General features: G+C 50.1%; 1 protein-coding gene across 1 annotated transcript in view; it reads left to right on the top strand.

The window, feature by feature from the left end:
* Positions 1 to 12,133, top strand: part of LOC114812842 (homeobox protein CDX-4-like) — a 34,396-nt gene extending 22,263 nt beyond the window's left edge. The window contains exon 3 of the mRNA XM_029067217.1: positions 11,873 to 12,133. Coding sequence (XP_028923050.1) covers positions 11,873 to 12,133 — 261 coding nt within the window. The remainder of the gene's footprint in view (positions 1 to 11,872) is intronic.
* Positions 12,134 to 12,425: the final 292 nt, after the last annotated feature.

Genomic DNA, 12,425 nt, shown 5'->3' with positions numbered 1-12,425 from the left:
CGAGGGGCTGGGAGTGGGGTTGAATAAAGGGAGCAAGTCAGGGCGACGCAGAAGGGAGTGGGAGAAGGGAAAAGGAGGGCTCCTGAGGGAGCTGCACCTTCAACAGAGTAGTTGTCTGTCAGATATGAGAGGGAGGGAATTCCAGACCAGAGGCAGGAAGCGGACGAGAGGTCAGTGGAAAGATAAATGAGATCGAGGTACAGTGAGAAAGTTAACATTAGAGGAGCGGAGTGTGCGGGCTGGGTTGTAATAGGAGAGTGGCGAGTTGAGGTAGGAGGGGATGAGGAGATTGAGTGTTTATTCCCCATTTTACAGATGAGGGAACCGAGATACAGAGAAGTTAAGTGACATACCCAAGGTCACACAGCAGATAGGCCAGGATCAGAAAACAGGTCCTGCCGTGCTCTTTCTACTAACCGTACTGCTTCTCGGTTAATAAAGGAAAGATCGTCCCTAACCTATGGATGACAGTGATTTTGATCCAGGCAGGGATTGGAGGACCGATATCCTTTTCGATCTTGAGCCCACAGTTAATTACTGATGGCACTCGCTGCCCTATCCCTTCATCGGTCCCATACCGCTAACCCACAGCCCTGGATCACCTGCACAGTGCGCTTCCTTCACTCCCGTGCACGAGCCTTAGAGCGCTGCTGCCGGAAATCTAGATATCAGGCCAACTTCATCCACTTCGGTACTTGTGGCCCCGCTGCCCGGCCAAATGATTTCTCTATCCTTATTGACACACATACCCATTGCCCTCGCCAGTTGTTCCAGATGTTTAACTCCCTTCTCGGCACTGACGGATCACCCCCTTCTCCTGGAAACATTATCCAACCTGGCCCATAACCTTGGCGTTACCTTGACTCGGCTCTCTCATTCAACCCACATATTCAATCTATCCCTAAATCCTGTCGGCTCAACCTTCACGGCGTAGCTGAAATCTGCCCTTTCCTCTCCATCCAAACGGCTAATGCATTAATCCAAGGATTTCTCCTATCCCATCTTCACTACTGTATCAGCCTCGTGGCTGACCTCCCTGCCTCCTATCTCTCCCCACTCCCATCCATGCTTCCCTCTGCTGCCCGGATCATTTTTCCCAAAAACGTTCGGTCCACGTTTCCACAAACCTCAGGGACCGCCCGTAAACCTCCACATCCAACAGAAACTCCTTACCATCGGCTTTAAATCGCTCAATCACCTTGCCTGCTCCTACCTCACCTGGCTGCTCTCCTATTTCAACCCAGCCCGCACATTTCACTCCTGTATTGGCAACCTATTTGCCGTTCTTCGAACTCGTCTATCTCGCCGCTAACCTCTTGCCCACATCCTGCCTCTGGCCTGGAACGCCCTCCCTCTTCACATCTGACAGACAATTACTCTCTCCCAAAGCTTTATTGAAGGCAAAAGGCCTTCCCTAAGCCTTCATTTCCTCTTTTCCTACTCTGGTCCATGTCGCCCCCATTTGCTCCCGTTATTCACTCCTCCCTCAGCCCCACAGCATTTATGTGCATATCCATAATTTATTTATATTAATGTCAGTTCTTCCCCCTAGACTTGGAGCTTGTTGTGGGAAGGGAATGTGTCTACAACTCTGTTATATTGTACTCTCCCAAATACTTTGTACACATAAGCGCTCGATAAATATGCCGGATTGGTTGACGTTCATTAAATGCTTACATGTGCTAAGCACTGGGGGTAGATACAAGCGCTTGGTACAGTGCTCTGCACATAGTAAGCGCTCAATAAATACTATTAAATTAAATACAAGATAATCCTGTCCTTTAGAGTCTCTGCTCGATGTGGGGTTCACAGTCTAAGAGGCTGTGAGAGAGAGTAGGCATAGCGAGGATTTGTTGAGCACCAAAAGAGTGTGAATTGCTGAACTAAGAGTTTGGAAGAGCACAATCAATCAGTCCCTCAGTGGTACTTATTGAGTGCTTACTGTGTGCAGAGCACTGACCTAAGCATTTGGGAGAGCACAGTAGAAGGAAAACTCAAGATAAGTACCCTGAGATAAAGTGACTCACTCCAACTCGTATAGCAGAGCTGGGATTAGAACCACTTTCTCGCGGCTCCTAGACTTAATCGATCAGTCGTTCGGTGGTATTTATTGACAGCTTATTGTGTGCAGAGCACTGTCCTAAATGTTTGGGAGAGTCCATCTGAGAAGCAGCGTGGGCCTAAGGGGAAGAACACCAGCCTGGAAGTCAGAGGAATGGGGTCCTAATCCCTGCTCTGCCACTTACCTGCTGCTTGACCTTGGGCAAGTTACCTAGTTTCTCTATGTCTCAGTTTCCTCATCTTTAAAATAAGGATTTACTACCTGCTCTTCCTCCTTCTTAGACTGTGAGTCCGAGGTTGGGCAGGGGCTGTGTCCAACCTGATTATTTTGTATCTACCCCAGTGCTAAGCATTGTGCTGGGTGCATAGTCAGCCCTTAACAAAAACCACAATTATTATTATCACTGTCATTATTCATTCAGTAATATTTATTAAACACTTACTATGTGCAGACTACTGTACTAAGCACTTGGAATGGACAGTTCGGCAACAGATAGAGACAATCCCTGCCCGTTGACGGGTTTACAGTCATTATAATAAAGTTGGAAGACATGATCCGATCCCTGCCCACAAAGAGCTTATAATGTATTGGGGGAATAAATAAATACAAATAAATGACCAAGAGGGGAAATGGCAGAGTATAAAGACAGAATGATCGTTTCTAACCCATCCTTGGACCAGCTGCTTCACTTCTCTGTGGCTCAGTTACCTCATCTGTAAAATGGGGATTCAACTCTCCATCCTCCAACTTAGACTCTGAGCCCCATGTGGGATGGGGACTGTGTCCAACCTGATTATCTTGTCTCTACCCCAGTGCTTAGCATAGTAAGTGCTTAACAAATACCATTAAAAAACAATCCTCATCCTGGCTTCCCTCTGACTACTTGCCCAGCCCTACAGTGCTCCGCATACAGTAAGTGCTCAATAAAAACTACTGATTGGTTATTAAAATAATAATAATAGTATTTATTAAGGGCCTATATGTGCCAGACACTGTCCTAAGCACTGGGTTGGATACAAAGAAATTGGGTTGGACACAGTCCCTGCCCCACGTGGGGCTCACGGTCTCAATCCCCATTTTACAGCAAGATAACTGAGGCGCAGAGAAGTGAAGCGACTTGCCCAAGGTCACACCACTGACATGTGGCAGAGCAAGGATTAGGACCCATGATCTTCTGACTCCCAGGTCCATGCTCCAGGGAGCTCAGGGTAACGTTGATCCCTCTTGCTGATAAGATAATAATTGTGATATTTGTTAAGCGCATACTATGTGCCAAGTACTGTCAAGAGGTAGATACAAGATCGTCAGGTCCCATGTGGGGCTCAAAGTCCAGGTAGGAGGGAGAGCAAGGATTGAATTCTCATTTTGCAGTTGGGGGAACTGAGATAGAGAGAAGTTGCCCCAAGTCACACAGCAGGGACATGATGGAGAAGGGATTAGGATCCAGGCCCTCTGACTCCCAGGTCCAGGCTCTTTCCACTAGCGCCTCGCTCCTCCTCCACCAAACCATCTCAGTTCTACGCAGCTGAACTGACAGGAAAGGGAGCGAGAGCGAGACAGGGCCGGAGACAAAGTCGCCCTCGAGGAAGACTCAAATGGCGGCTGGCCCATCTGGCCCTCTCTTCTCCCTGCTCTTGCCCATAGTTTGCTGGAGAAGCCAGTTTGGCTTCTCTCCTCCAGCCGACTAAGGGAGCGCAGAGACTCGCGGGACACTCCGGCCAGAAGCTTCCGACTGCTTCCCCACCCCGGCTTGGTGGGCCGGGGATGGGTTATTTTAATGGGCTCGTATCTGGGGAGGGGAAGGGAAGGATGGAGCTTTGGGTTATTAAGTGGAGCGTTTTAGGTGTGGACTTTCATCCGGTCCCTGGGAAACCCTCCCCAAGGAGATATAATTTAGCCAGTGTAAATTTGCGCGTGTGCACACCCACGTTAGTGGGTGGGGAATGTGTCTGTTTATTGTTGTATTGTACTCTCCCAACCACTTAGTACAGTATTCTGCACAGCAAGCCCATGGTCAATATGATTGAACGACTGACACACACATACACCATCAGGAAGTGATCTCTTTGGAGTTCACTGAATGCCTGTTGTTATTATCACAGTTCAATATGGTCTCTATCAAGCTCTCACTATGTGCCAAGCACTGTCCTAAGCTCTAGGATAGATACGGTGCAGTCAGATCGGACACATTCCCTGACTCCCATGGGGCTTGCAGTCTAAGTAGGGGAAAGGTCAAGTATCGAACCCCCATTTTAAGGTTGAGGAAACTGAGGCGCAGAGAAGTTGACTTACCCACGGGGTACTAGGATTGGGCTCCTAAACTGCCCCGGAGTGTTGCCCGGAGCCGCAGGAAGAGCTGGGGAAGGTGGTTGAACGCCGTGGACGAGGAAGAGACAGAGGGGAGGATGGAGCCAGGCCCATTCCCTGGGGTTTGGGAGTTGAAGTTGGCCCAGTTGCAGGTAATAATAATAATAATGTTGGTATTTGTTAAGTGCTTACTATGTGCAGATCACTGTTCTAAACACTGGGGAAGATACAGGGTAATCAGGTTGCCCCACCTGAGGCTCGCGGTCTTCATCCCCATTTTACAGATAAGGTAACTGAGGCACAGAGAAATTAAGTGACTTGCCCACAAGCGGCAGAGCCTGGATTTGAACCCATGACCTCTGACTCCCAAGCCCGGGCTCTTTCCACTGAGCCAGGGGGGTCTGGCATGGGCCAGGCCCAGCCACTGCCCTCCTCCTGGCCTGCTCAGGCCGGACAGAGGCAGCCCCGGCTTGGTCCATTTCGAGCTCATGGTCTGGGCCACTTCCTGATTCTTCTGCAAGTCCCCCAGAGCAGTGGCCCAAATAAAAATCCTAGTAATTATAGTATTTGTTAAGTGCTTACTCTGCACCCAGCACTGTTCTAAGCACTGGGGTAGATACAAGATAATCAGGTCGGTGTACATCCCCTGGATTTTATTTATCGTGATAATGTTGCCTTGTTTTTGTTTCGTTCTCTTTCGCTCTGCCGTCTGTTTCCCCCGATTAATAATAATGTTGGTATATGTTAAGCGCTTACTATGTGCAGAGCACTGTTCTAAGTGCTGGGGTAGACACAGGGTAATCAGATTGATTAGACTGTGAACCCGTCATTGGGCGGGGATTGTCTCTGTTGCCGAATTGTCCATTCCAACCGCTTAGTACAGTGCTCTGCACATAGTAGGTGCTCAATAAATACTATTGAGTGAATGAATGAAAGGTCGGAGCCAGTCCCTGAGGGGCTCACAGTCTTTATCCCCATTTTACAGATGAGGTAAGTGAGGCACAGAGAAGCGAAGTGACTTGCCCGAGGTCACACAGCAGACAAGTGGCCGAGCCAGAACTAGAACCCACGTCCTCTGACTCCCAAGCATGGGCTCTTGCCACTAGGCCATGCTGCCTCTCAGGGTGATGCCCAGGATGATGCCAAGCCTCAGTGATTCTGAAGAGGGGCAGCGGAGGTGAAGGAACCCGAGGCCCGGAGCCCCGTGGCGCATAGGGACGGGGTCTGAGCCGATTATCCCGTCCCTGCGCCAGCGCCTAGCACAGTGCTTAGCCCAGGAGAAGTGCTTAAAAAGTCCCACCGTTTTTGTCATTATAACCGAAGCCAGCCCACACGGAGAAAATTGGATGTGAGCACGTGGGAGCTGGAAGGTGCTGGGTTGGAGACTGGAAGATGTTGTCAGGGAAAGTTCTAGAGCAACTGAGACAGGACAGAGAGGTTTTTGTGGCTCTAGGCTGACTCCCTAATGGGGCAATACCCCCGCTTACCCTCGCCCCACCGCCCGTGCTCCGGATTTCTCACAAATGCCCAGAGAAGTGGTGGGCTCTAGGACAAAGAGGACCTGAGGACCTGGGTTCTAATCCCAGCTCCACACTTACCTGCTGTGTGTCCTTGGGTGAGTCCCTGAAGATCTCTGTGCCTCAGCTCATCCATCAGATGAGGATTAAATCCTCCACCCTCTTACTTAGATGGTGGGCCCCCCGTGGAACAGGGATTGTGTCCGATATGATGATGGGTGATTGTTGTCGTTATTGCTAGTATTGTGGCTTTTATTAAGCACTTACTATGGGTCAAGCACTGTTCTGAGCGCTACGGTAGATACAAGTTATTTAGGTTGGACGCAGTGCCTGGCTCGCAGTGGGGCTCACAATCTTAGTAGGAGGGGAGACAATTGTATTAACCCCAGTGCTTAGTACAGTGCCTGGCCCCTAGTAAGCACTTAAAAAGTAACATTTTTTTTTTTAAAAAAAACAATTTGATCTGATCTCACTTCAGCTCAGGGAGGCAGCAGACCCAAAGATTTCAACATCCCTGGAGAGACTCCTTGGCTCAGACTTTTCCACCTCACACGCAGAGACTCTCTGATATCTGCCACAGACACCAAGTCCACAGCAGCGTGGCTCAGTGGAAAGAGCCCGGGCTTGGGAGGCAGATGTTATGGGTTCGAATCCCGGCTCTGCCTTTGTGTGACCTTGGACGAGTCACTTGACTTCTCTGGGCCTCAGTTCCCTCATCTGTAAAATGGGGATGAAGACTGTGAGCCTCACGTGGGACAACCTGATCACCCCGTACACCCCCCCCAGCGCTTAGAAGAGTGCTTTGCACACAGTAAGCGCTCAACAAATGCCATCACGAGGGAGAAATCCCTTACCCTGAGAGAGAGAGAGGAAGAGAAATAGAGGAAAAAAGAAAGAGGAAGGGAAGGAAGGAGGAAGAGAGAGGGAATTGGTGTTTCTGTGAGTGAAGCGTGGGATTGGACATTTGGAGAATGAGCAAAAAAAGAAGAGCGATCCCTAGGGAAGTAGATGATCTAATGGAAAGACCTAGGAGATTCTGGGTTCAAATCCTGCCTCTGCCCCTTGCCTCCAGTGTGACCTTGGGCAAATCACTTCCCCTTAGCTTCCTCAACTGTAAAATGTGGATTCATACCTGTTCATTATTATAAGAATAATAGTGGTATTTGAATCTACCCCAGTGTTTAGCACATAGTGTTTTGTCCAAGAGGTCTTCCCCAATGCTCTGTTTTCCCCGGCTTCCTCTCCCTTCTAAGTCGTTTCTGCACTTGGATCTGTGACCTTCGGGCATTTAATATTCACCCCACCCTCAACCCCACAGCATTTATTACATATCTTTAAGTTATGTATTATTATAAATTGTTTATATTCATCGCTGTCTCCCCCTCTAGACTGTAAGCTCATTGTAGGCAGGGAAAGATTCTGCTAACTCTGCTGTATTGTACTCTCCCAAGCGCTTAGTACAGTGTGCTGCACATAATAGCACTCAATAAGTACCATTGATTGATTGGTACAAGATAATCAGGTCCCACAGACCTAAGAAACCCTGCTCTCCCTACTACTTAGATGGTGAGTCCCATCCCACGTGGGACAGGGACTGTATCCGACCTCATTAACTTGTATCTATGTGTGATTGACACATAGTAAGAGCTTAATAGGTGCCATTATTTTTATTATTATTCAAATTATTATTATCATTGTCCATGTCTTTGAGAACTTGCAGCCTGAAAGGGGAGAGAGGGCCTGTAAATCAGTGACTACGCCACAGTTAAGATCCAGAAAACGGCTGCAGATAATCATCGCAAGGGACAGAGATAGATCGGGAATCGATGATTAAGCAGACGAACGCACGAGGACTCAAATGGAAGGGGGGGGGCGTAATCGATTGGGGAAGACCTCCCGGAGGAGGTGGCTTTCCAGAAGGGCTTTGGAGGAGAGGCATGAACGAGGCCATGGGGGAGGGAGAGGCCAGGTGTTTCCTTGGGAGAGTCAAGAGCACGAGTTTATAGGAAGCATAGGGGAGCTTCCCCGGGGATTCCCCTGCATGAGAATCCTAGGAAAAGGTGCAGGATGCAAAGGAGGTGAATCAACAGTATCAGCACTGAGAAGCAGTGTGGCCTAGTAGAAAGAGTCGGGCCTAGGAATCAGAGGACCTGGGTTCTAATTCTGGCTCCACAACCCGTCTGCCGGATCACCTTGGGCAAATCACTTCTCTGTGCCTCGGTTTCCTCATCCGTAAAATGGGGATTAAGACTGTGGGCCCCAGGCGGGACAGGGACCGTGTCTAACCCAATTATCTTGTATTTACCCCAGTATTTAGTCCAGTGCCTGGCACGTAGTAAGAACTTAACAAATGCCACAGTTGTCATTTTCCTTCTTCTTCGGAGGCCGAAGAATGTCCAAATCCAGAGAAGACTTTGGAGGCGGAGGGGAAACATTGCATCTTAGTGAAAAACCACACAGGGCTGGGAGTCAGGAATCTCCGCTCTGACACATGCCTCCTGTGTCATTTTGGGATGGTCTCTTCACCTCTCTGGGCCAAAGGTTCTTCATTTGTAAAATGACGTGAAATCCCTGTTCTCCCTCCCCCATATCCTGTGAGCCCCCTGTGGGATGGGGACTGCGTCCAACCTGATTATCTCGGCACTATAGTGTTTAACAAATATCACATATTATTTTTATTATGTTATCATTATTATAAACATAATAACCCTTATCCTGATTGGTGAATTCTTGTTCAGATCGAGACCCGCTGGCCCCCAAACTTTTCCCTTCAAGTCTACGGAAAGAAAGGCTAGTTCCTAGGGGTTCACATCTGAGTAGGAGGGAGAAATTGGAAGGTGAATTTGGGAGGAAGGAAGAGCACCAGCTGTTGAGTTGCAGGTGACTCGAGCAGATTAGGTGAGAGAGAGAGAAGTCGAAGGGAGCCTTGTAGCCAATTACCGGGAGCTTCTGCTTGAGGCAGAGGGTCCGTTGGAGAGACAGGTTTCAATTCTGTTGCCGAATTGTCCATTCCAAGCCCTTAGTACAGTGCTGTGCACATAGTAAGTGCTCAATAAATACTATTGCATGAAATAGCAATATAGAATGATGATCTGGGCAGGGGGCTGACTTTATATGGAAGGAGGAAGAGGCTGGAGACCTGTGAGGAGAGTGTTGCAGTGGGAAGTGACAAAAGCTTGAAATGGGGTGGAGGGGGGTCCCTTTAGATCACCCTTCCCCTGAATCTGCCACTCTGCCCTGGCAGTGGATGCTTTAGTTGAGCAGGTCCTCTTGGCAAACCAGGGAAACCGCTTTATAGGATGATGACACAGGAGCGATCGCCCAAGGCTTAAGGGAATTCGGCCAGGGCTCCGTCCGCGTCTGTTGGCTGTTGCCAAACGGGAGCAGCCGCAACTTGGTGGCAGAATGTCCCATGTCAGATGGGCCCCACCTCTAGATCCAGGGTGGGGGAAGGGGGAGGAGACCCTGCCACCAAGGGGACCAAGACAGACTGCTTACTCTCAGATGCTTCCTCCCCAACTACCAGCGTCTCCTGTTTGTCTCTTTCCTCATCCCGAATGGGTTTGCCTGAGGAAGCGAGAGGAGCTTGGGGAGGCTGGGCCTCGAACTCACAGCCCATGGGGAAGCTGGGCGTTTTGGGGCTGAACTGGAGGCCCCATGGGGGAGAAGCTTGGGTGTTTGGTCTGGGTATTTTCCCAGTTTTCTCACTAGTTTTCCTCGTGCCGGCTCTTTGATTTGGAATAAGTCACATAACTTCTTTCGTGTTCCTCATCTGTCAAATGGAAATTCAATTCCTGTTCTCCCCTCCAGTTAGACTGTAAGCCCTGTGCCAGATCTGCCGGTTAGGCCCCCTCTGCTTCAAAGCCCTCCTAAAATCCCACTTCCTCCGGGGTACCTTCCCCAACTCATTTCCACCCCAGGATAGTTCACCGCAACATCCACCTTGGCACTCGTCAATCGTTTTCTATGCTTTACCTCATTATTCACTCATGAATAATTGAGTCACTTGTCGAGCATTTAGTATGTGCCCAGTCTTGTACTTGGGGCTGGGGTAGATACGAGATAATCAGGTTGGACACAGCCCCTGTCCCACATGGGGCTCACGGCCAAATTTTGTTACTCTCGCAATTACTAGCTGATTCTGAATTCTTCCTCCTGCTCCGTCTCTGCGGTTGATTTACTGATTTATGTCTGCCTGCTTCCCCCATTAGATCGTAAATTACACAGCGGTCAGGGATTGTATCTTGTACGTTCAATCTATCAATCAGTGGTATTTATTGAGCGCTTATTCGCCGCAGAACACTGGACTGAGTGCTTGGGAGAGCGCAATACCATAAAGTCGGGAGACACGATCCTCTGCCCTCGAGGAGTTTACGGTCTAGTGGGATTATACTCTCCCAAGCACTTAGTACAATGTTTTACATACAGCAGATGGTCAGTAAATATTATTGATTGAAATCCTTGGAGAGGAAAGAAGGGGACAAATTGAGAGGGTGGGGGAAAGGGGCAGCAGAGCGTGATTTTAAAATAAATATTTTTTCTATAATAATAATAATGTTAGTATTTGTTAAACGCTTACTATATGCAGAGCACCGTTCTAAGCGCTGGGGGAGATACAGGGTCATCAGGTTGTCCCACGGGAGGCTCACAGTTTCAAATCCCCATTTTACAGATGAGGGAACTGAGGCACAGAGATGTTGAGTGACTAGCCCACAGTCACACAGCTGCCAAGTGGCAGAGCCGGGTTTCGAACCCATGACCTCTGACTCCCAAGCCCGGGCTTTTTCCACTGAGCCACGCTGCTTCTCATAAGTTTCCAGAATACCCATGTGGACAGAGGGATTTGAGCTCGGCCCTATAGGAAGAGCAAACTTAAATCTGAGGTCGTGGGTTCTAGTCCCGGCTCCGCCCCTTGTCTGCTGTGTGACTTTGGGAAGTCGCTTGGCTTCTCTTTGCCTCAGTTACCTCATCTGGAAAATGGGGGGGGGGTGGAGACTGTAAACCCACGTGGGGCAACCTTGTATCAACCCCAGCGCCGAGAAGCAACGTAGCTTAGTGGAAAGAGCAGGGATTTAGGAGTCAGAGGTCGTGGGTTCTAATCCCCGTCCTGCCACTTGTCAACTGTGTGACTCTGGGCAAGTCACTTAACTTCTCTGTGCCTCAGTTACCTCATCTGTAAAATGGGGGTAAAGACTGTGAGCCCACGTGGGCAACCTGCTTTCCTTATATCTACCCCAGCGGTTAGAACAGCGCGCGGCACATAGTAAGCGTTTAACAAACACGATCGTTATTCCCCCCTTCTAGACTGTGAGCCCATCGTTGGGTAGGGATTGTCTCTACCTGTTGCCGAATTGTACTTTCCGAGCGTGCTGAGTACAGTGCTCCGCACACAGTTAAAGCTTAATAAATGTGATTGAACGAGTGAATGAATGAATGACTATGGCAAAAGGGAAGCCAGCTTCCAGTTCTCCGCGGGCTGAACGTCTCTGAACATCCCGAATGGGTGACCTTTCTGTTCTTTGTACCTGGAATTAGTGGTCCCCCGGGTTGTTGCCGAAACCCCGCCAGCGATCACGTCTGTCGATTATATTAGGGGAGGAGTGGAGCCTAGTGGAAAGAGCGTGAGGCCTTGGAGTCCGAGAACCTGGCTTCTAATCCCGGCTCTGCCTCTGGCCTGCCATGTGGACCTCGGTCAAATCGCTTCACTCGTCTGGGCCTCAATTTCCTGATCTGTAAAACGGGAGTTCAGTACTTATTCTCCCTCCTACTTGGACCGTGAGCCCCAGGATGACCGGAGTCCGCGTCCAAAGCGATTACCTCGTCTCCACCCCGGGACTTAGAACTGTGCTCGGCCCATAGTAAGCGCCATAGAAATACCCCAGTCTTTGCACGCTCCCAAGAAATCAGTGCAGGGCTCCGCGCCCAGCTCGAGAAGTCCCATCGTCCGAAGGATTGACTGACCGTCTCGCCTTTTCTTTCCCGCCAGGTGAAGATCTGGTTCCAGAACCGCAGAGCCAAAGAGCGAAAACTCATGAAGAAGAAAATGACTCATTTTGACGGCAGCTTAGGCACCATCCAGAGTGACTCAGGGTCCGTGAGCCCCGTGCCCGGATCCGACCCGGTGACTTGTTCGGACATGTCCGGGGCCTTGTTCCCCCCGCCGCCCCCACCCCCTCCGCCACAGCCACCGCCGCCCACCCTGGCTCTCAATGGACTGGCCATGCAGCAAGTCATTGTCTCTCAGTGAAGCCGAGGGGCTGGCGCTGGGGTCCCCGAGGGCCCCCCATCTCCCTCGCAGGCGGCTCCCCCCGGGCTGCGGCCGCCACAGAGCGTGGACACCCCCCTCTTGGTGGGGGGCGGGCCGGTTGCCAAGAGGGTGGGCCCGATCCCTTCCGACTTCAAGGCGTTCAGCCTGGACCCAAGCTGTTAGAGGACTTGGGAATTCTCAGGGTTTTTATAGTCTCTCTTCCTCCTCCCCGTCCCACCCCGAAGCCGCTTCCCAAAATCCCCAGGGCCTCTGCAGATCTAGTTCAAAGCGG

The sequence above is a fragment of the Ornithorhynchus anatinus genome, chromosome 6 (genome assembly GCF_004115215.2).
Source record: "Ornithorhynchus anatinus isolate Pmale09 chromosome 6, mOrnAna1.pri.v4, whole genome shotgun sequence".
Taxonomy (NCBI): Eukaryota; Metazoa; Chordata; class Mammalia; order Monotremata; family Ornithorhynchidae; genus Ornithorhynchus; species Ornithorhynchus anatinus.
Note: the sequence above shows the minus strand (reverse complement) of the source record. Positions and strands in the feature narration are given on the sequence as shown.